This window comes from Amphiura filiformis, chromosome 8 (assembly GCF_039555335.1).
Source record: "Amphiura filiformis chromosome 8, Afil_fr2py, whole genome shotgun sequence".
Lineage (NCBI taxonomy): Eukaryota > Metazoa > Echinodermata > Ophiuroidea > Amphilepidida > Amphiuridae > Amphiura > Amphiura filiformis.
In genome coordinates this window covers 70,626,151-70,650,577 of record NC_092635.1, presented here as the reverse complement: position 1 = coordinate 70,650,577, position 24,427 = coordinate 70,626,151, and the positions used below count along the sequence as shown (strand labels likewise).

Genomic DNA, 24,427 nt, shown 5'->3' with positions numbered 1-24,427 from the left:
CGGCGGCCGGCCCGGGGGGTCACTCCCATTGGGGCCTGTACACCATCCGCGATAATGAAAACGCGTAAAAAGGGTAGTTTTTCGTGGATAGGCTGTCAAAAACATGAAATATTATAAAAAAACGTAGCAAAATTGCAATTGCTAATACGCGGAAATGAAATTTAGGGTATGAAATTTGATGCAAGGAATAAAATCCCTGTTTAGGGTATTGTTTTAGCCAAGGGTTAAATCCTTGTTTAGGGTGCTTTTCAAAAGTTGATTACCGGGGCGGCCGGGCGGTTTCACACCCGGGTTTCACAAGTTGCCGGCTCTATCATTTTCTCCTACACCTTTGATGACGTCACTTCATTAATATTAAAAACCTGCTTTATGCTGTTGTGTATAAGTATTTATGAAAAGCAAGAATGGCGAGCAAAGAGAACGTTGTTTGTGTCAAATTTCCCGAAAAGGCTGGCCGTTCTCGGCTTCATGGTGTGAATTTCTCAACTTCTGTGAGTGACTTCAAGCAGCAGGTGTCCGAGGCAATTGGTGTACAACCTTCTGAATTACGTGAGTTAATATTTCACTGTCACTCGATTTATAACTTTTTAAGCTTACTCATCACAGTCATGATCATTACTCATTAGTTCACCACGTAAACTTATCATGCTTATCAATGCTTATATGTGTGGCTCAAAATTCGGACCGCTCGCCAATTAGTTTAGGGTACATAACTACCTCTCTGTTTGTAAACAGACAAGGAGGTCAAAATTGTCATCCTCGCCGAACAGGAAAGACAGCGTAATACTAGTACGGCACTACATTGTACATTATATGCTCATGATGATGATGACAATTCATGCAAATGACATGTATACAGTACAAACTACAATCATGACAATCAATGTACTGCTACTACACTGTAATACTATAGAAAAATTATTTAATTTGTGTACATCGTGGACGTGGAACTCTTTGCGTAGCTTTGAATAGTAAGATGTTGTACGCAGATAACCTCGCTATTCTGTCGGTCGGACATCCGGATCCGGGCCGAACCGGCTTGACAATAGCACTGGAGTGAAAACATCAACATTCACATTCACTGAACTCTGGAGTGTATCACAAGCTATCACACTATTGTGCCAGGTTTGACTCTCTGCAAATAAAAGTATGCGATAAGTTGTTTTCACACCAATGCATGAATTCAACATGACGTGGCCCTGACCGAGAGAATTAAATAGTAATATAGATGCGTAGAGTTGCATGGTCACTGATGGTAGCGTTTTACGATCGTGTATTAGCTTGATTAGTCGCGGAGCTAGCGCCGTACGCCCGTACACATGGTACAAATGTACATGCGTAGTTGAATGTTTCACGATGTACATGTACACAAATTAAATAATTTTTCTATATTTTAGTAATACTGGAGCTACTAGAAGGAGATTCCACAAAAAAATCCTAATCCACTCAAAAGGGATAAGCCAATACGCTATTCAAAGCGAGTCATCACTTGAATGGATTTAATCAGTGCAGTCCCTCAAACGCGGCCGTTGATGTTTATGATCGTTATAAATGCGACCATATCGATCATCTATTTTAAAATTTAATTTAAACTGACCCCCAATTCATGTATTGTTTCTGATCATAATTTTAATTTAGTAAATACTGGCGGATGTCTGCGGGACTTTTAAACCAGTGGAAATGATTTGGAAAGGTTTTCCGAGACTGGCAATGTTATTTCTACGATTCGCCAAGCTTGGCCATAAGATTAAGAAATATTGGTGTTATAAAATTACCGGAAGTAAATTGTTTTCCTTGGTTTATGGTCATGGCCAAAATGCTTTGTGGGTAAAAATGACGTTATTCTGCTTAGAAATCGTGATAACGGTGGTTCATAACCAGCCAAGCTCAATAGATAAGAAGCTTAGCAAATCGATAGTGCACCATTCGTACAGGTCTTATTACTCAGGTTCGACTCATAATGATCATAGTACACGGAACTGGGTTCATGGATTCTCCTTCTAATAGCTCGATGGTAATACATTTACATTTTTAAGTTACGTGCACTACTACATGTATGCCCGTACGCAAATTATTTTGCTGTTAGTTAACATTTGAAATTGAATAGAGCCTGTTTAGCTTGGCAACTGTGTACTTGGTGTTCCGCACAATTTATGTATACAATGTGTACATAAATGGAGTGGCACAGGAAGTCATCATGAATTATATTTGGCTTTCTCGAGACTGTACTACTACTAGCGCGTTTTACAATGTAGAGTGGGGGTGGTGTATACTATAATATTTTGCAGTAAAGTACCTTTGTTGATGAGCGCATACTACCGTGATTTTACAAAGTCAGAGCTAACCGTCTCTTTCATCCATTGTTTGACATATTTAGCTGTTATACCGTAATATCTTTCCAAATTTAAATCGCCCCATGGTGAATGCATCCCAATCGACGCTCAAGCCTTGAAATAAGCAGACTGGAACCAGGAGCAATTTGTTTGAACATTGCTCCTGGTTCACTGAGATTTTACAAGAACCAGGAGCAATTTCTGAAGAAACAGGAGCAATTTTCAAATATTATATTTTTTTCTGCATATACAATACAGCATACCAGCACGACTGCATCAAGTGCAAAACTGTAACCAGGAGCAATTTATTTTAGAAAATTGCTCCTGGTTCATGTGAATTTTTCAAGGACCAGGAGCAATTGGTGGCTTTACGAGAGCAAATTTGCTCCCCGTGCCTGCTTATTTCAAGGCTTGTCGACGCTTGCATTAAAGACCATGACATTTCTAGTTCAGATATGGATTAAGGGTGTTTAGTGCATTTTAAAGTGGTAGACTGTGTGTGTGGGAATTTTCATAATTGGTGCAGATATCATGTTTTGACTGAATTATAGGGCTGAGCATGACACCTTCCTATTCGTACCACATGCTGTGCATAAAGTACCTGTTTCATTTTTCCATACCGCGGAAACATGGCATGTTGCCTCAGGGGATCGACGCTAAGTCAGGTACCGCGTGAGCAAACTCAAAAATAAGCGCAAACAGTGCGAAACACAAAAAAAAACTTCAGCAGTAAGATAAGCGATGTCGCCAGGTCTGTACGCTGTACCGGCGTCAGCTGAATTCGAGTACGCTTAGAGGGCACAGGCATGGAAAATTCCAATCTGTGTATTAATAATCTAAGCATTTTTCATTTTCCAGTTCTCCTATATTGTGGCAGAAAACTGCAGGATGCAGAACCATTGAATTCCTATGGATTGCAGGGAGGATGTACGGTGCATGCATTGAGAAAAAAACAACCGGAACCAGAACCAAAGCCAGGTATGGTAAACACAAACATCTTTTGTTTACATGTGTACTTGCACCACATCTTAGCTTTTGGTAGAAGGCTTAACCACGATAATGTTATTACATATGATATATAATATTTGTTGCGATAACGATAAAGTTTCATTATTATATGATTTTTAAATGATCCTAGCAGATCACAATATTGGCAATATTTATATGAGTCTTTAAAAAAATATGAAATTCACCACAGAGTGTAGTATTTTACACTATTTTTATAAATGTAATTTTGCAAGAAAAAATTGTGAAAAAAAACCTGTTACAACTTACATGTACCGTCTTAAATTGTGAGATTTCCAGTTAGCCATATACTTCTGGAGTTATGATGAAATAAGATTATCAGGTGACTTTTATTGGGACAACCAGTATACTATTAGTGCTGTAATCGATTGTCGTAAGTATCGATAGTCGGAAAATACATAGACTTCCGACATGTCGAAACACTCAATGTCAGTATCGATACACAAACGACATGGCACACATGCTTAGATTATCTCAAATTGCGGATTTGCAATACCACTTTCGTTTGTTTGATGCATGATCCATGTAGTTTTAGCTGTTAGGCTTCAATACACTTGTTGTTAACTTGTTTCTGGAACTTACTGATAATAAAATTGGTAAACTCAAATCCGTGTTTCAAACTGCGTGAGTATCGATAATAGTATCGACATGTCGGATGTTTGCCTCCCGACATATCGATACCCAGAAAGCTTATCAATTACAGCACTATATACTATGTTACCGTATTCGTTCCAATAAGCGCCCATGCCCCAATAAGTGCCCACCCAGGGTATTTTCAATTTGCTAAAGGGTACCATTAACGTTGAAGTGACAGATAGATGTCAATACAGTGAAATAGCTGGAGGACTACACATCCTGTGTAAACTTTCAATACATTTTCTGCATCAGAAAAACGTCTCGGGACCCGTTTATAGCATACGTAAATTTGTCTCTAATAAACGCCCCTTACAAAAAAAATTAGGTAAACCAGGTAAAAAATAAGCGCCCACCCAAAATGACTTTGTTAAACTTCATTTTAGTATGTAATGATTTTTGGAGTTGGAAAATAGTAAAATTTGATTTTTCCTGATCAATACCTATTGCTACCATCTGTATTTTGTCCACAGAACCTTTGGATGATCTAGCCATCAGGCAGTTGATCACTGCTTTTCATGCAGCATTATTGAATCCTGCACACAGGCAGACTGTAAGTATACACATTCTATCATCCCAGTAAAAATTTAAATTACCGTACTGAATAGGCAGGGTTAACTTTCCAGCTACATCATCGACACACTTATTTATGACATCTATACCTGTAAATTACTTAATTCTATTATTATTATTTATTTGTAATCTTAGGCTGTGGGCAATTCATCTCACGCCCGGTGTTTAGCAGTGTCCTTGTCCATCATATGTAATGTGTCATGTCAAAAGGAGACACTTTTGGGCAGGATCGTAAATGGAAAAATAGCCAAAAATCTGCCTGGGGGTGATTTTTTTCACAATTTGGGTTTGTTGTGAATTTGTGATGTTAAAAATATTGTCTGATAGTTTCAGACCGAATATAACTGGCATCTTGTATTTTTTGAGACATTTTTCAAGGTAATTCCTACTCTCAACATTGTCAATAATATTTTAAAGGCTGATATCTCAATTTCCAATTTTATAATACCATAACTTACGAACTCAATATCTTCGCTGTCCGATTTCATTGGGGAAACGTCCTTGTGGAGCAAAATTTCTCTCTATTTAAATTGATAACCTGCCCAAAAGTGTCTCCTTTTGACATGACACGTCACATATGTACATCCATATCAAAACGATGCACTTGTCGGGTGCTACATGTGTCTCATTTCACATTATAGCTTGGAATAAATACCAGGCTCATCTCCAAAGTGGAGGTCACTTCAAATCATCCTCAAGTCGCAATGTTCTCTGTATTTCTAAACCATGTGACTTAGAATGATTTGAAGTGACCTCCACTTTGGAGATGAGCCTGGTATTTATTCCGAGGTATTATGTGAAATGAGACACATATAGCAGCCGACAAGTGCATCGTTTTGATATGGATGTACACATATGTATTTTATAATGTATACTTTGAGCTGGCCAATAATTGCTTTAAAATTTGATAATCAAAATATGTCATATGGTTAACTGTATTTCAGGTCCGCAAGATCTTAACCAGCCATGAGACTATAGACAATATCATTGCTGCCACACCAGGGATCTCATCAGATCACATTGCAGTGTGTAAGTAACTTGTTTGGTTTCCTTGTTACAGTCCGCTATGTTGAAGTTTTTGCTTTAGCAAAGATTCGCTATGTCAAATATAATACATATTTTACATAGCAAATCTATTTCTTATTTGACATAGCGAAACTTCAATATAGCAAACCTGGTGGTATATTCAACATAGTATATGAATCTTTTTTTTTAAACATATTTGAAATTACAAACCCTCTGGTAAACATGTAGAAAAATACCAGTTTGACATAGCGGAACTTCGACATAGCCGTCGTGCACAACTTTTTGCAAGGGTTGTATATTCTCTTCTTTAAACAGCCATGTGACAATTATGGACGTGTATACAAAAATTTGTCGGGTGCATTACATAGTGACGGATGTCAAACCCAGGGTGTATTACATACATGTAGTGATGGATGTTGATCGCAAATTTATCAAAAAATGGGGATCGGGAAAACGCTGAGAAGGTAAATTGTATTTGGCATAGATTAATGTTTAGCAATTCATGTGTCTCTTAGTAGACCCTTGAAAGATATTTTCAAAATGTTAAAATGTAGTAATATCATACATCTCACATATGTAATAGATTGCCAAACTTATCCGTCACTATGTTTTTATTTTGAGAGCTCAACATCACTATGGATTTTACCGTAAAGTGCAGATCGGTCACTATGTAATGCACCCGACGAATTGTTGCAACATCAGCAATAGCATCAGATCATGTGCAAGTCACAGTAACTTCTGTTAATGTTCTATTAAATTTAAGTAAAATTTTCCGTTTTACTTTTTCTCTTCTCTCTTTCTCACTTGTCTCTTCTCTTATGATGCTTTTGGCACAAATCACTTTTTGCTTTAAAATAGTATGCAGATAACACCCAGTAATACATAGACAAGACCCCTGTATAATATGCTACATTAAAGATTAGTATGCCGGTCTTATCACTACATGTAGTATCACAAAAAGCACAACCTTTTGTAATCATGTTGGGGAAACATTTAGAAAGTCCTTCCTTTTTTTTTTTTTTTTTTATTTAGCCATGCTGAGGGACCCAGAGTTATTGATACAGATTGCAGATCCCGAAAATGTACATCAGTAAGTATTCAATTGCCTGTATGGTTTGACAGATTTAGTCTTATCAAATTAACTTTCATCATATGCATTACTAGAATCAGGGAATAAATAAAGATTGGGAAGCGTCACTCGAGGATAAATGTAATAAAACTGTGGATGCCGCCATTATCTGTATGCTTCTGTATATCATACCGTAGCGTGCAAATTTGGCCAAATTTGGAGAATCGGCGAATCACTGTCAACCCCTTGCTAGAATCAGATGCACATTTACTGTGTGAAAGTCTGGACTGTATAATGCTTATAGCTTAAATTAGGATTAGCTGCACAGTAATTACGCAACAGGGATCTGGTACTTGGGTTCCGCATGAACAATCCTCGTATCTGACATTACCAAAATGCATATCGGCAAAAGTTGTCTGCGACAGTATCTGTGATGAAGACCAGCTGACAATCTGCGCAAACGCATTCGGTTGTTGAGGTCGAGGGGCTGTATCCGGGAATAACCATGGTCATATCAAATGAATAATTTAGGACACAAGATAATATCTTGGTAGGGGTGAATTTACCTGGGAACCAAGGGAGAACAGTGCCAGTGCATTGATGGGTCACCCAGGTTAAATAATAAATAAATAAGTAAATAAATTAATTAATTAATCTGGTGATGATTATAAAAAGTTTCAACAACAGATGCAGAGGCAGAATTTTGTTTCACCATATATGCACTACAAGTCTGTTAATCCAATTCCACCTATGCATATGCCCAATGGTTGTTTTTGCTCCTATTGTCTATTCTGTTTTCCAGGATCGTAAAGGCTCATCCAACCATTGGCCATGCAGTAATGCAGATAGCTGCATCTGTGAATGAAGAAGGGGCAAGGGCTGGGGCAGCTGGTAGTAGTGGAGGAGCAGAGGGTAGGTATTGTGTGCCCATTGTGGATCTCAATCTTGCACAAAACATGTGGGACTTAAAGTAAAACTGACTACTGGAAAAAGCACACATTCTGTTCATCTACTGACCTGTGATGGGGTTGGAGCAACCTCACGAGACAGTTATCAAGGAACATTATAGATGCCTGCTTGATTTAAAGTCCTGAAAAGGTGTTGAATTTGCATGTTATCTTGAAGAAATTCAAAAAAGGGTTTCTAAATCAAATTACTTCAGAACTGCAAAAGTCACTCAGGAGTTAACTATGTAAATAATAATGTGTTTTGTCATTGGTGCAGGTCGATACCTACCAGACTTTATGTCAGGCGATGAAATGGACACATCAGAGGTGAGTGAGTTGTGTTCCCAACCAGTTGTTTTAGTAAGAAGGTACATATGGGGATGTGTTGCAGATTTGGGTGCATTTTCAGCCTTCTTGTTAATAACTTTGGGTTGCAAATTTTCAGAAAACTGGTTTAGAGAGTAAAGATTCTTCAGCAAAATTTGCAGAAATTTAATTAGATTTGATTTCAAAACAATGTTTAGATCGCATTTAGCAGCCACAAACTCAGCTATAATATTTTGCAGTAAACCTTTGATGAGAGCGTGTTTTAAGCATACATCGTGTATTTAGTACATTGAAATGCACTTGTATTTGATTGGCTAATGACACGATCTGCTGTTGCCGAGTGGAAATTTATGAATGAACTTTGCACCGGATGCATTGTTAGCTCCGACTTTGCAACATCAGGGTAGTACGCGCTCATCAAAGGTTTGCTGCAAAATATTATAGTGAGTCAATTGATGTCAACTACATGTTATTAGCCACATGTGATTGAAATGTGACAAATGAATTGTATTGTTGCCAAAAAATACTGTAAACATTATCTTATGCAGCATTTGCATTCATGAAAATGGCACAAATCAACTGCACTTGCAGCAAAATTTGTGAAAATTTTCATGCATGCAAACATTTTACGCTTTACAGTAGTCTTATATCTTAATATTTAAAAAAATACTGGTCAGGGATGCAATTGCATTCAATTTTGTGTGAATCAAAATTAATTCTCAAGTAACTTACTGTGTGTGGAATAAGCATGATTTCAGGAGAAAGAATGTTGATTCTCACAAACTAAGTTAGAAGAATTGTTGCGAGAATGGATTCACTGATTCTCGCCAAATTTGCTTCCCTGCTGGGTGTCTGATATGCTGATGTTTCATTATTTGTGTGAGTTTTATGGTGATTAGGAGAAAGAGGCAGTGCCAGTAAACATACTTTTGTTTTGTTACCAGGGTGGTGTAAGACGAGGGCAGCAAGCAATCACAGCAACTCAGTTAGCTTCAGCGTTGGCGGCTGCAGGGGTTGGTTCAGGAGGGGTAAGTCACTATTTCTTTCTTCTTTTTTGTTATTTATTTATTTAAATACATTCAAAGGTATAAAAATAACAATAATAATAGGAAAAGGGTTATTTTGAATCTTAGGGATACTGAACAATTTTTAAAATGTACACATCAAATTGAGTGACTCAGCTCATTGTAAATCAGCGTGTTGTTCAGACATTCCTCCGAATATTGCTCATGATACATCACTATGTGGTGTATCTGATGATACATTCTTTAATTATGCAATTTACTCACCATAATAAGTAAACCGCTGAACTATGACCTACATCAGGAAATTGCTTTCATACGATTACAAAATACTGTTTCGAATGTTTGACTAAAATAACAACAAAAATAATGTAATCTCACAAATTCATTATTTAAAATATGTTTAATTAAACCATTATTAGAATAATAATTGAGTGATGAATAATTCAAACAATTTTCCTGATAGGTCAGAGTTCAACTACCAATTCTGTCCCACAATGCAATTGTGTTTGTGAAACTCAGGTTTTACTCCTTTATCTTTGCAGACATTCAGACCATATGATTCACCCGTAGTGGGTGCATCATCAAACCCTTCCACATCATCTCCTGCCCAGGCATCAACAAGTGGTAGCAGTAATTCAGGCTCCAATAATGGTTCAGGGATCATCACCTCGGACCTGTTTGGCCAAGCTATGGCACAAGCGTTACAAGTTGCTACTGGTGGTAGCGTCAGTGGAGGTAGCAGTCCCGCTAGATCATCTCAACAACAGGGTGGAGAAGCGCTGAACCCAGAGAACTTGCAGGTTGGTTTGAGAATTAACCCCATGAGAACTACCTGCCGATTGGCCAAAAATAAGTTTTCATTATCAATTAGCCCAATCAGCAACATTGTCAGAATTATTTCACCACACAAAAAATTGGGGGTGAATTATTTGCAAAGCTCCATTCTGATTGGTGATTAAAGTGAAGATATCATGTAATTGACCAATCAGAGGCAATGTTAGATCGGCAGGTAGTGCTCAGGGGTTAAATGAATTATTGGTTATGATAACAGGGACTGCCTTTTGGAATTTGCAGGAGAGCATTAAATAGCTCTTCTGGGGCCTTCAAGGAGGGCTGTTTAGATCATTTACAATAGAATGCAAGGAGAGAATGGTCAACCTAGGAGAGCTAAAACCTTAAAAGGCAGTCTCTGGTTATGATATGGATTGACATGCTTAGAGACTCAAGCTGAGACTGCTATACCTGAAAAGATGTGAATCACCGCTCGGATATATTGAGACCATTGACTCGCATTGCATCCAGTTATGAAAGCCTATAATAAGAACCCAAACTTTGGTACCGGATGAAAAGCTGTCTTCAAGTAGATAATGTAACTAAATAGATTCAGATTATGCTAACCTTTGTAACATTCAAGTTCAAAGGCTCAAATTATCATTAAATTTTGGCCTCTTATGGATAAATGCCAAGGGTACACTATATTGGTGTCCAAGCATGGTGGATTACCACAGGGCCATTCTGAGCCAGTACTCCTTGGTTGTAATCTCTTCGGTTTTACCAGTAATCACCAGTTTTCATCTTGTTAATATTGGTCTTGTTGTTTTTATTTTTACCTCACACTAGGCCCAATTACAACAACTACGTGACATGGGAATCACAGACGATGCCAGAAGTCTACGGGCACTACAGGTCACCGCGGGAAATGTGCAAGCAGCTTTAGAACTTATATTTGAAGACAGAATATGAACTTATAAATAGGAATGTCTTCTCAAATTGTCTTTATTTATTATTACAAAGTGTGCAAACATGATTATTTCCTAAAACAATAAGAGAGGAAAGTTATTTTTTTCAATTTTGGGGCCACTTTATAGTCTGTTCAGTCCTATACTAGTGGAATATGGAACCTACATCAAAATGAATGGATTTTACACAAATGGGCCAAAGGTGGTGTTGCCAACCTATGGTAGAACATGTGACATGATCCAGGGGAATGAGTCATATGTCGACCCTGGTCAAAAATGAGGTTTACATATGTTTCTAAAGAGGACATTTAGTGCTTTCAGAAACTGAAAACGCCATGTTCATACGACTTTTCTTTGCGAAGTTACATCAATTTATCAATCGCTGAAAACAATATAAAACAAAAGAATTTTAACACTTTCTTTGCCAATATCTTAAAATCAATATTAGCGACATCCAACTCATTTCCCTTGATCGTGTCACATATTAGAAAGATGGAACATGGCTTTGGACCAAGGTTGTGAGATGGGAAAGGACACCAGATCGGGTCATACTAGACACACTACAAAATCCGGGTAGAGTCATTTTTGCAGCATCCGATGTGCATTCATATTCCAGTTGAAATCTATACACCCCTATGGAAGACATTCGACCTTAATTCCCCACACAGTGGGAGTTTCAAATGGGTTTACCTGAATGGGCGACTCCATTTGAAATCTACACCCTTTGTGCAGGAGAAGGTCATGTCTTCTATATAGGGCTTTATGGATTTCAACTGAATAGCCCATTGCATGAAAAGACCTGTCAGGTCATACTAGGTTTTGCAATTAGAATTTGCTTGTTCACTGAATGTTATTTGTTTACCATGTGACACTGCATAATCGAAATAAAAAGTCATGAACATTGAAGTTGTTTTACAAGGTCTTCTTTAATATTGAAATACCTGACATTTCATACAAAGTACTTGAACATAGTGAACATTTTGGAGTGTTTTGGAATATGGTGGAAAACAAGGGAGAAATGTGATGGAGTGTAACAGTGCATCACACAAACTAAAGAAACACTCATAACATAAAATTTCTCAACAGACTCGCCCCACAATTCGCCAGTGAAGTGTAATCTGATTATCACTGTCAACTGGATCACGCTTTTGAGTTCTGCACCACAATGGAAATGATCGCAACACAAAGTCTATAGCATGTACTACCAATTCCAAAAGGTGTGTGATCCAGTTACCAGAGAGTTATGTAACCACTTCGCTGGGGAATATATCAACTGCTCAGTGCCAGAGGTGGGTAAGTGCAATAGCTGCCATGTGTAGATGAGTACAATATACTGTGTGTAATTTGCCAAATGTTCACATGGCAGCTATTGCGCTAATCCACTTCTGACACTGAGCAGTCAGTATAATGAGCAACTTTTCAGTGCAAAGAGCAAATGAAAGTGTTGACCAGAAAGAGAAAGAGAGAAACAACAGAAAACAGCTTGGCTGTGGTGTGAGAAACATCAAACATTCATTTATTAATTCATTCATCGTATTTCATACAAACAAATATGTATCTTGATGGATTAGTGTAAGAATGCCCCATCAGAAATAGCTGCTACATGTACATCTACATGTAATATTTATAGATGTGTATAATATAGAATGCAAAAATAGTCAAATGGGTATATGGCAGCTATCAAAGGCCATTCTTACACTAATCCCTTGGTATATCCACATAATTATTTTGTTCCGGTTCAGGCACTTATTGGCTTCTTAAAAAAGACTTGTGCAGCATTTCAGTTTGCTATATATTCATCATTGTCCATTGCTGACAGAAACTTATTTGAACCTCCCCTCCCTCCACCCCAAGGATGCACACCCACCCACCCATTGAGAACAAAAATTCACTTTACATTCCGCTATTTTTTGGAGAAAATACCAAATTATAGGCATATTTTCTGATTTAGGAAAAATTTTCTGTCCCACATTTCAGTGATTCCACATACATGGGCATAGATAAAAATTCATTCAATCAATCATCTTTTATTTTATACTAACAAACATCTTGATGGGTTAGTGTAAGAAGGCCCTATATACAATAGCTGCCAGGTGTCATATTTTGAGATGTGTATAATATAGAATGCAGAAATTAATCAAATGTTTATAGGGCAGCTATTGCAGATGGGCCTTCTTGCGCTAAACCCTTAATAATAATATGTCCATGTAATTATTATTTTCAGGTCCAGGCACTAATGTTGGCTTTAAAAAAAAGCAACATTTCAGTTTGTTAATATAGATTCATCATTGTCAATCGCTGGCACCAAAGGCATCTCCCCAATCCACCCACCCCATCCACAAGGAGGCATTTAAGGGTATACAATGTATTGTTGGTCGAAGCAGCAACAAAAAAAATGTAGTTCACAGCATCTTGCGAATGGTAGTGAGCATTAAAAAAAATTGCATTGCTCAATTCATAGCGAGCGTGTAGAAGAATTCAAATATCACAGATATACTTTTGTAGGTCCTGTGGTTCTTGAGTTATGTTGTAAAACGTATATAATTCATTAAAAATAATAAATAATGCAAGTTTTCAAAGTATATGATTTGTAGAATGTAAATTGCAAAACACCAAAGTGTTATTTTTCAATAATATATTGATTCAGATAATGAAAATCTATTTTTTTTTTTTTTTGGCTGCTTCACCAACAATACCTCGTGATACCCTTAAACATACCCAGGTAGAACAAAAGTTCATTTTACATCCCATGATTGTGGGGAGAAAATTACCAATTTTAAGTACATTTTCTGATATGGGGAAATTTTCCCTCCACATATTTCACTTGCCCCCTCACCCCCCTTCATCCCCGGTGCTGCCACTAAGAGAGTTGACAGGCTTCTTCTAAGGGAACAAACCAAAAGATCGATGACGTAACTAGTTTCGTTTCTCGGCTGACCCCCTACCTCCTAGCCTTGATTTCAAGGCGTAAGTGCTTCTAAGATAGTGGTTTCTACACAGATACTACTCCGAGATATTTTGTCATTATGCTGATAAACAAAAGCCACAGTTAATCCATGAACTACTAGTGTTTTCATGGTTTTTATGATATTAAAATAATAGCCACAAGTCATCTATGGTAAACCACTATGACTAGGACCATATGTCCAAATATGTCAACTGTCACTCTCTCCTTCAGTTTGCACAACAGCAAGAACTCCTTGAAGGCCTGTCACTATATAAAACAGCTGGAGGGAGGGGAGAACATATCACACCTATTAATCTTCAGCACTTAAAAAGAGATTAGGGCAATTAGCAAAGATAACTAAAGATTATTGGCACACGACAAATATTATAGTATAACCAGCATGATCAGGGACTTTGGACACTGGCTGGGTATACATGTACCAATGGAGTAATTTGGTATGTATATAGGCCTATTCTCGTAGGCCTATTTTAAAGATGTTAAAGAACTGTGGCTTGGCGATGGAGTGACCAAGGCCATATAAACGAAACAAAAGAACAAGATATCATATCACAGACCTCAGGTCCGAAAGGACTTGAGCAAGTCTACCTACCTCCCTGCCAGAAACGTAATAAAGAAATGTTGAAAATTTGACATAATAATAATAATGACACATTCTTCAGACCGATAATTTTGTACAAACGTAATCAAGTATTTTTACCCCCTCCCCCTAAACGAAACTAGTTTCATTTATAAGACGTCATCGATCTTTTGGTTTGTTCCCTAAGAGAGCCTCCATCTGCAATAGCTGCCAGGTGTCATATGTTTAGATGTGTACATGATATAGAATGCCCAAATAGCTAAATGGCAGCTATACTGCAGGAAGGGCCTGCTTGAATCAACTCCTTGAAATGTTTCAGAGAATTGGCTAGGCTTCTTCTAAGAGAACACTAGAAAGCACCATATGGCCCTTCAAACTCTATTTCCTGTTTCCCGATACTTTTTTTTCAGCTCATAATGAGGCAACTTTTTCATTATTCATTATTTGGGCAATTTCTATTTATCGCAAAACATACCCCTTTGGCGCCACCCATACATGTACATGTATCACCGAATTGTTTATTCCCTGCTTCTGAAATGATTTTGCAGTCGAAGAACACTAAAATATTAGTAGTAAAATATTCTAAAGTACAATTTTACCATGTAATGATTTTTTTTTGTCTGATTCTTGGTTCACAAACACGGGCGAGATTTCATAACGCGTGTAGGTGACGGGAAACATGAAATCAAGTTTCAAGGACCCTAGTAATACAAAATAAATTCTGTACTATTACATTATTTGATATAAGACACAGTTAAAAGGCACTTGTTTTGTAGGCACTCCATCCTTCATGTATGGCCAAGTACATCTTTAGCACCATACAGTAGTATTAAATAAATTTATGCTGAGATCAGTGTCCACATTATTTATTGCTGGTATTTGATGTTGCATTGGTGACAAGTTTGTAGGCAAAGTATAGTAGCAGTCCTGCTGCAGCAATTTGTGCCCCTCTTCTCAGGTAGTCTATTGAAGTTGCCAACACTGCACCCTGTATGAAAAACCAATGAAAACAAAAAATTGAAATGATCCAGTGCTTGAATCTGGGTACCAGTTCTTTACATACATTCATTTCATTAAGGTGGTACACCCCTTGATAAATTTGTGACTATTTTTGCATTTTTCTAAAAAATAATAACACACTTCCAGTAACAAAAGTTATGTATATAGGGGCAAGGAATCCAGTTACTACACTGGAATTTCAGTGACTCAAACAAACGGTACGTTATTTATGATAAGAAAAGAGGTACCGCTAGAATCATTTCTTAACAAAATGAACTACTTGTCTTGAATCACTGAAATTTCAGCGAAGTAATTGGATTCCTTGCCCCTATAATATACATAACTTTTGTTTCCAGTGCGTAGTTATTTTTTGAGGAAAATGCAAAATTAGTCACAAAATTTATCAGGAGGTGTATGTAGTACCACCTTAAGGTTAGTGTATTTTACACTCCAGTATGTAAATCTTAATGCTTTTTCATTAAAAATGGACACTATGATTTTTTTTTTTAAAAAGGGTTCTTGAACCATGTGTTGCCTGGGCAACAGACGTTTTACTGACAGTATGAAAAAACATTGTCCCTTACAATTCCCTGAAAATCTTATCTTATATACCAGTACTTTGACCTCAGTTGAGTACTGATAAGCCATGCTAACCATGACATTACAATGTACCTTCTAACTTTTGAAGTGGTTGCGGAAGCATTAAAAAATTTTAAGGAGACTGTGAACAGATTAAACATCTGACATTTAGGTGGGAATTTTAGGGCGATGTAAAATTTAGGGGGAATGGGCCTGCTCTGTTCCCCTCCCCTTTCCGCTACAATTTTGGGCCCCATAATAGTACAGAAATATACACTTTGGCTTATTTTTTACACATCAGGGTCAAAAAATAGTCTGAATTGAATAACATTATTTTGATTGATGTTTGCAGAAGAAAAGAATGCTGGTCAGAGAGTAGAGCTTATAAAATCAAATCAGAACTATTTAACAAGGAGTCATTAGGTAACAGCATACAAAACACAAAACAGGATTATTGGGTGTGAGTAAGTTGAAAGGGGGGTAATTATCAGTGAGTGACCCCTTCCCCTGGCTACTTGAGTATTCAACACAATATTAAATCATATACTTACCCATCCTCCTTGGTTAGCAACCCAGGTGCACACTGTATTTCTTATGTACTGTAACGTCCATCTCACAAAGCGATGGAATAATTCTAGATGGTCCTGTTGGAGCATACAGATGGCCAGATCTGTGCAGAAGAAAAAGAGTACCACAATACGCTCTCGTGTTATGATGCCACGGGGAAAGAGCTCGGAGAGAAGATCTTGGAATTCCCGCCAGCTGATGCTGTCAGCTTCTACCTATATGATGATGAAAACAAAATCAAAATATGAAAGGATAATAATCAAAAAAAAAAAAAAAAAAAATTAAGTTCTTTATGCTTTATTTTTTTGGTCAAAGAAGTCCCAATATTTTAGAAAAGGTCCACTTGGGGGAAGTCCACTTTTTCAAAATCCCCCTTCCCCCCAAAAAAAAAATCCTGGTTCATCCCTGCCTGTGTGCTGTGACTCTCTTCTTTTAGATAAACAACAAGAGTTCTTACCTTACTCTGGTATAAGCCCACCCCCCCTGGGCAATTTTACTTCAAAAATAGGGGTGGGCTTATAACTGGGGAGGGGCTAGTAGTTGAATTTAAAATAAGAACAATCTTCCCCATTTGTATATATGCCTGATATACCAGTAATTTGAATCATCTATGTCAATTTGTTTTTAGGGCTCATATTGAAATTCCCTTACACAGTAAGGTGTGCACCATCCTGCAGCTTTCCTGTGCTAGCCTTCTTTTGTTAAAATCCTGGGCAGGGTGTATCACTGATGCATATAATCCATCCGTTTATGACCGAGCTTTCCTGAGGCGCGCGCTTAGCGAGGGGAATCCTGCCTTCTTTCTGTGTGAAAATGTGGTAGGGTATTTCAATGTGAGCCCTTAATTATAAGTATGAAATGTTAATTTTTAACTGATTTTTTTTTTTATTTGTTCTTAAATGTGAAAGAAAAGCTTTGATATGATTTAAGAGCCTAAATTACTACTGAGCCTATACCCGAGTGTACCCTGGTTCCCAGAATGGTTAGAAAAAATAGGGGGTGGGCTTATAGCCGAAGGTGGGCTCATACAAGGTAGAGCTTTTTAATTGCTAGTTTTTTTTCAGCGAATCAAAAAGGGCATGCGATGTTATCATTGGCATACGGTTTGCATTGAGTGAACGGAATCAAAGCAGCAGCACAGGAGACCATTAATAAACCTGTTGATTTTGTTCACAATCTTTGGTAATATTATTTTGAATATGGCACACAGACTGGTCAGGTTGGGGGATATTGCCAACTTGCAGTTAAGAAACATTGCTTGTATTCAAAGGTACCCTGACAAGGATTCATGTCACCATCCCAGCAAACACAAAAATAGCTGCAAAATATTTTTATTTTTTTTGGTTTGGCCCAAAACATCATCAATCTTTTGAGTTGGTCCCTAAGGTGCTTATATCTGTGATATATACATGGATGTGTAGGCCTATTATATGCAAACATGGCAAAAAATATCAAAAATAATTTTTCTAGATATGTACGTACTCCGCTAGCTTTCTCTTGGACCTTCTTCCTCTCCCTGGTTTGGGCAAAATCATCTGCTAATTTCCTCAGTCCTTTCCCTCTCTTGGCCCACTGGGGATGTTTGTAACCAGTAGGCGTGGCTGTGGGTGGACCTGCTGCTTGCATAGATGGAGGAGGATCAGTCTGGGAGCCTGTGTGCTGGACTCGTGCACTGAAAAGAAACAATGGATACAAGACAATAATATTATGCCCCATCAAAACAGATTTTGTACAGAAATATTCAAAAATTAGCATCTTTTAGAGTCTCTTATCCATCAACTTTGATATATTTTTGGGGTATGTTTTGCACAAATCCAAGCCACATATCCCTACCTTATTCAAAATAGGCCTTGACTTTGATGTATGATAGAAATCACAATTAAAATAGATAAAGATTAGTGAATGGATAGAAATGAAAAAATAAAACCAAAGGGTTTACAAGGCCTTATCTGCAATAGCCACACATTTGACAAGTTCTGCATTCTATTGTTTTTAGTGTGTTTTTGTCTGTGCCAGTTTTTATTTGTTTTCATGTGGTGTTATGAAATGCTGTTTTGGGGTTGTATTGCAATTCTTTATTTTAACTTTGTGCATATTTAATTATAATCGTTTATGTAACCAGTAGGCATGATATTTTGATATTTATTGATATTTTCTTTGTGTCATCTCTGAGTTTCACGCTAATGCGATCATCAGAAACTCAGATTTGTCTGATGATCGCATTAGCGTGAAACCCGGAGTTACAACTTTCGTTCCACAAGTTCTACTCATAATTGAATTAAATATTTAATAAAGAAAACACACACCACACAAACAAATATAGAAACAATTTACATTTGGAGAAAAAACCCACAGTGCATTGCAATATATGTGTGTACACACTGTTTACATGTATGAATGTATACAAACAATTATTGGAAATCTAGCATGTCCTATATTTAAAAGGGATATTTTTAGATAAACATATTTACCACAAATCAAATGTTTCAGAGCACAGGTCTGGACATGTTTTTTGTTTGTTGACAAAGTCCCATTCAATAATTTCTATTATTATCAATTGATATCACATACAAAAAATATGTATCACGAACATTAAACAATGCACCTATGCCTAAGAATTTTATCACCGAATGAATTGAGAAGTTCAAAATAACAGTGATGTGTAAATATTTGTATACAGGGCACTGGCCTGTTTCAAATCTATTGTATTGCATAACAATAGTTCCCCATTGTTCTACCAATCTATTGTTGGATTCCAGACTTGTTAGACAACTGGCTATCCATTGACGTGTGCTCACAGATGCTTGGAATATCCCCAATTATGAAATAAAAAAATGGAAAATTTTCTTGACATATCTACGACATATCTACATCTCTCTAGTGTCCCTAAAGTTGTGAAATTCAGAATGCATCTAGTGTCCCTAAAGTTGTGAAATTCAGAATGCAAATGACATGCCTCTTTCCCTTTGTTTTGCTTTATTATAGCCATTTTGTAGGATATGGAATAACTTCAGCAAAACCAAATTTCCTTCCCCATTGTCAATTTGTTCCTGCTTGTTCAAATTTCTGCCCCCATTTGCCACATTTTTGTCTGATTTTGAGTAATTTTAATGGCATTTTTTATATTACTCTTTTCCGTCCGCATTTTATTCCTGAAAATTCCTCCTGGCTACACCTTTGAATAAAGCAAAAAGCTTTGTTAAATGAGACAACCCTACATACTCAAGTATGGTAGGTTAAATGAGACAACCCTACATACTCAAGTATGGTAGGTTAAATGAGACAACCCTACATACTCAAGTATGGTAGGTTAAATGAGACAACCCTACATACTCAAGTATGGTAGGTTAAATGAGACAACCCTACATACTCAAGTATGGTAGGTTAAATGAGACAACCCTGCATACTCAAGTATGGTAGGTTAAATGAGACAACCCTACATACTCAAGTATGGTAGGTTAAATGAGACAACCCTACATACTCAAGTATGGTACATGTAGGTTAAATGAGACAACCCTACATACTCAAGTATGGTAGGTTAAATGAGACAACCCTGCATACTCAAGTATGGTAGGTTAAATGAGACAACCCTACATACTCAAGTATGGTAGGTTAAATGAGACAACCCTACATACTCAAGTATGGTAGGTTAAATGAGACAACCCTACATACTCAAGTATGGTAGGTTAAATGAGACAACCCTACATACTCAAGTATGGTAGGTTAAATGAGACAACCCTACATACTCAAGTATGGTAGGTTAAATGAGACAACCCTACATACTCAAGTATGGTAGGTTAAATGAGACAACCCTACATACTCAAGTATGGTAGGTTAAATGAGACAACCCTACATACTCAAGTATGGTAGGTTAAATGAGACAACCCTACATACTCAAGTATGGTAGGTTAAATGAGACAACCCTACATACTCAAGTATGGTAGGTTAAATGAGACAACCCTACATACTCAAGTATGGTAGGTTAAATGAGACAACCCTACATACTCAAGTATGGTAGCGTTCACATGAATGACCAACATTGTTGACAACACACAGTAAATGAGTTTTAGCCTACCAAAATGTTGCTCCAAAATTTGCCCCCTATGCAAGTTTTCCACAAAAAAATGTACCGTTTTGAATATTTTGAACAAAATACCCTTTTTTTTATCTCACCAGTGGGGGAAGGTTTTTTTTTTCAAAAAACTCCCAGGCAATCAAACTGTGCGCCCCCAAGCAAAACATATCTTGGGCGTTACATTTTACTGGGGTAATTTGAGAAAATGTATATGCTTTATTCTGATATCAGAATCTCTGATTTGAATGATGAAGACAAATTTGGGACAAGGCTGTCGCTTGGGTCACACCCCTTTAAGACAGTCAGCACTCGAAATGTAAAAGCAAAATTGTAATCTTCATCTTTATCAGTGCATTATACCGTACCTTACTATATCTTCTTGTAAGTCAGGTGGTGGTTGCATTCCATTTCTTTCAATCTCATTGACTAAAAACTCTGTAAAATGTTCAAAACCTTCCTCAGCACATTCTTCCACCTCGGGATCACTTGCAGCAACAGCAGCAGCTGCTCCTGCTGTTGCACCACCAGCAAACTGCTGATTATCAGCGGCTGGAATCTTTAGTGGTGTTAAACTTAATGATGAAGCTCTTCTTCTGGCAAAACTCTCACTGTTAAAAGGTGGGGACGGCTCTGGGGTAGACCTCAAACTATCCGAGCTGGCTGGGCCACCGTTCTCTACCGACTGATGGGTCCCACTCTCTGAATCAGTACCTCCATTTGGGATGGTGAGTCTGTTTATATTTTTATGCTCCATTGTTCTCATGTAAACCTTTGATTGACACAGTCTTTCACACTGGACGACACGTCATCAAAACTTACAGGATTTCATCGTGATCTTCTTCTGTTACTTCTGTAATTAAAAATTTTAAAAATAGGACAAATGATCAAAAATAATTTATTGAAGCATTCAATATTTTGCGGACCATCATTATTGTGTACTAGATATCTAACGTCTTTTAGTTTATTTTGTGATATATTATTAGCACGGTAGCTATTACCTGTAAATAGCAAGTAGTATTTCATACTATGTATGTGTACACACAAAGTATCAATTGCATACCTTTATCCAGAATTATTAAATTGCACTGATCATTATTTTAAAATTTATACATTTTAGTGGCGCCCTGTATACACATAAACACTGATTACAATGTAGATTGTATTCAGTCTGAAGTACACAGTGACAAAGAGACAATATCACAGTTCTGCACAGGCCAATGGGATTTACCGAAAAGGTGTATTGCATCATATAAATGTACATGTATGAACATGCAAATTGTATGTCTGTACATGAAGAAAAATGCTTCTTTTTTTACGAAATATTGATTTTTGAAGACCAAAGCAAGGAGCTAACTTTATGGTCATTTTTACAAGCCAAAAACTGATAGAAAACTGAGTGAATAGCACTAGTTCTTCGTAAACCCTGATGTACTGAGACCATAAATACCTAGGTATTATGGTCTCAGCTGATGTACATGTACAATAACACATAGTTTTTCATACAATTTGCACATTTAATGACATTATGGTTGTTTTTTTAAACATACATTGTAGAGGTATTACAATTTACAATGATTATGTTATGCACAAGTTCGCTATTAAGACCTTAATTGTCCTTTTAAATTATAACATTTGTCATTTGAATATTAATAAATATTATCTAAAAATGATGACTGCTTTTATGTTGGTGTCAAAATTTAATGATGGGTGAAATCAGACCATATTGTTTGATATTTTGATTTTAAATATTTTGACACACCCTGCAGTGTATGTTCCACTGATTGTCTCTCTGACCAATCCTGATCGAACCATTAAGACTGGCAGTCCTCAAACCTTGAAGGAGATACTCGAAGAAGTATTTTATTTTGTGATCCTAGTATAAAAATTAACATCCACGTTTTATGACATTTTCAGTAAATATCCATACAGTTTATTCCCAAAATTTCAGTTAATTCTGATTTTGCGTAAGATTTAGATTAAGGGTCGATTCTTCATGGAATTAGTTCGTGTAATCTAATCCTAACTCTAACCCTCACCCTAATCCTAATCATAACCCTAATCCTAACCCTAACCCTAATCCTAACCCTAATCCTAACCCTAAACTAACCTTAACCTAACCCTAACCCTAATTTCGTGTAAAATTACATGAAGGAATAACCAGATTAAGTTATTTTGATGAGTCAACTTAGTATCTTTTGAGTAAGATTTGCCTATTTTGAATAGTCCAAAATTTTGTCGAAGCGCAATTTTACTATTAGCAATATTTTTGATGCGAACACCCATCATCATCATGCTGTATTTACTTCTGAACTTCCATTGCTTTGTATGGTATCATGCTAGATTTCGAATGCAAATCATGGTTTCTAGCATCGAATGCTGACAGTTTGAATGTGAAGCTCATTGGTGAGTACCGGTACTGTAAATTTGTGGCTAGACTTCTCGAGCAACTATATGGCTTTGACGTTTTCCGGAGGATTTCATCCATTTTCCACTAACCTTTGCTTTGTAAAAAATGTAGACTGTTATTGATGCATGAACAATGCAATGCTGCATGTACATGTCATGTACGGTACCATGTGTGTACAGTTCAATTCAATTCTCTTCTTTTATTCAACAAAATATTTATGCTTGTATTTATCCACAGCTTGCCTTGGTTGAACTTGTGCGTGACTTGTTGACTGATACTCAAGTTGAATCTAAGCTTTAATATTTTACAAATACCCAGCTGTATTGGGTCGGGTCATGATTAATAATTGTTATTGTAAAGATATGTATGTATGACATCACCAATATTTATAATGATTAAATGATTGATCACCACTTCACTTGTTCAAGTTGTGGCAATACAAGCACAACAATAGACTATTATAATAACATGTAGCGTCATTTTTATTTATAGCCTATATGGATGGGCTCTACTACTCAAGTGTCCAGGGTGGTGACTTACTACTTTATGACTCATGTAATCAGCTTAAAAATGCCTATGATGAATTTGATCAGCGTCCCCTGGTGTTGCCCAGAGTGGATGTGAATCACACATACACACAGTCATGACAGTGTGACATACACACACGATGGTGGTATTATATTCCAGGGATTAGCAGTTTACGGTGTGTATATAAATATTAATGAGCTGATGTCATGCAGCGTGAGGCTGTGGCAGGTGGTGACGGGTATGACAAGCCAATGGTATCATAACGTAATTGCTGTAACGCTTCGTGAAAATTCCCCCCGAAGGATTCCCAGCCCAAGAAGTTGCCAAAACAAGTGGTATTACCGTTTCGGTATAGAGTGTATGCAATAAAGCAACCGGAACGGTATAACAATTGAAATGGCAGCCATGCCGGAGGACACTTCTAAGGTAACTTAAAGCAATATTATAACATTATCATACAAAATAGATTAGCAATTCTTTGACATATAATGTAAGTAGTTACTGTCAGATATATCCCCTTTTATTTTTGAGCGAACAACTACGGCAAAGCAAAGAAAATTGGAATTTACTACCAGCGCGTATGTCGCCAATACGTACCACTCCTTCGGTCATGTTATGGTACGACCCTTTGTTGTGTAGATCACCGTCACATACGCCGTGTGCGTACTGTGTGTTGTGAACATCGTGTATGCGTTCGACTAATAATTCCATCGTAATAATAAGACGCCGGTTCCGGCGCTTTATTCAAAATCTCGGATTTTGACAAAACTACAGCACCTAGAGTCTTGATTTTTGCTGGGTATATTGGTTTAATAAAGTACAATATAATCGTGTAAAAAATGAATTTTAAAAAATCAGTGAGGGCGTCCTCAACAGCAAATGTTATAATATGGCTTTAAGATGACAGGGGAACAGGTCTCTAGATCGATTCCACAATCATTCATACCTATCACACGTTTTATTGTATTATCATGCGAATTTTCCCGTGGTACCTTATGGGGGACAGAATTTTATTTAAATGAGAATGAC

At 37.0% G+C, this 24,427-nt stretch overlaps 2 protein-coding genes across 2 annotated transcripts; one reads left to right on the top strand and one right to left on the bottom strand.

The window, feature by feature from the left end:
- The first annotated feature begins 371 nt into the window (after positions 1 to 371).
- LOC140159408 (ubiquitin-like protein 7) lies at positions 372 to 9,983 on the top strand. The gene is made up of 9 exons (XM_072182871.1): positions 372 to 549; positions 3,192 to 3,311; positions 4,466 to 4,545; positions 5,510 to 5,594; positions 6,624 to 6,681; positions 7,463 to 7,572; positions 7,885 to 7,934; positions 8,879 to 8,962; positions 9,502 to 9,983. Exons 1-9 carry the CDS (start codon positions 405 to 407, stop codon positions 9,916 to 9,918), a joined length of 1,149 nt encoding a protein of 382 aa, XP_072038972.1. The 5' UTR covers positions 372 to 404; the 3' UTR covers positions 9,919 to 9,983.
- A 3,409-nt stretch (positions 9,984 to 13,392) lies between these two features.
- On the bottom strand, positions 13,393 to 21,309 carry LOC140159407 (uncharacterized). Its single transcript, XM_072182870.1, has 5 exons — positions 20,829 to 21,309; positions 17,871 to 18,060; positions 16,373 to 16,603; positions 14,256 to 15,231; positions 13,393 to 13,643 (listed from the first exon to the last, which is right to left on the bottom strand). Exons 1-4 carry the CDS (start codon positions 21,224 to 21,226, stop codon positions 15,106 to 15,108), a joined length of 945 nt encoding a protein of 314 aa, XP_072038971.1. The 5' UTR covers positions 21,227 to 21,309; the 3' UTR covers positions 13,393 to 13,643; positions 14,256 to 15,105.
- Positions 21,310 to 24,427: the final 3,118 nt, after the last annotated feature.

Bases quoted from the DNA above. Each gene is read 5' to 3' on its own strand.
- LOC140159407 (XM_072182870.1), bottom strand. From the start codon at position 21,226: ATGAGAACAATGGAGCATAAAAATATAAACAGACTCACCATCCCAAAT. The intron at 16,604-17,870 runs GTACGTACATAT...ATCATCATATAG, and splicing joins TCCAAGAGAAAGCTAGCGGA to GTAGAAGCTGACAGCATCAG. The intron at 15,232-16,372 runs GTAAGTATATGA...TTTTTCATACAG, and splicing joins TTGCTAACCAAGGAGGATGG to GGTGCAGTGTTGGCAACTTC.
- LOC140159408 (XM_072182871.1), top strand. From the start codon at position 405: ATGGCGAGCAAAGAGAACGTTGTTTGTGTCAAATTTCCCGAAAAGGCT. The intron at 3,312-4,465 runs GTATGGTAAACA...TTTTGTCCACAG, and splicing joins GGAACCAGAACCAAAGCCAG to AACCTTTGGATGATCTAGCC. The intron at 8,963-9,501 runs GTAAGTCACTAT...TTATCTTTGCAG, and splicing joins CAGGGGTTGGTTCAGGAGGG to ACATTCAGACCATATGATTC.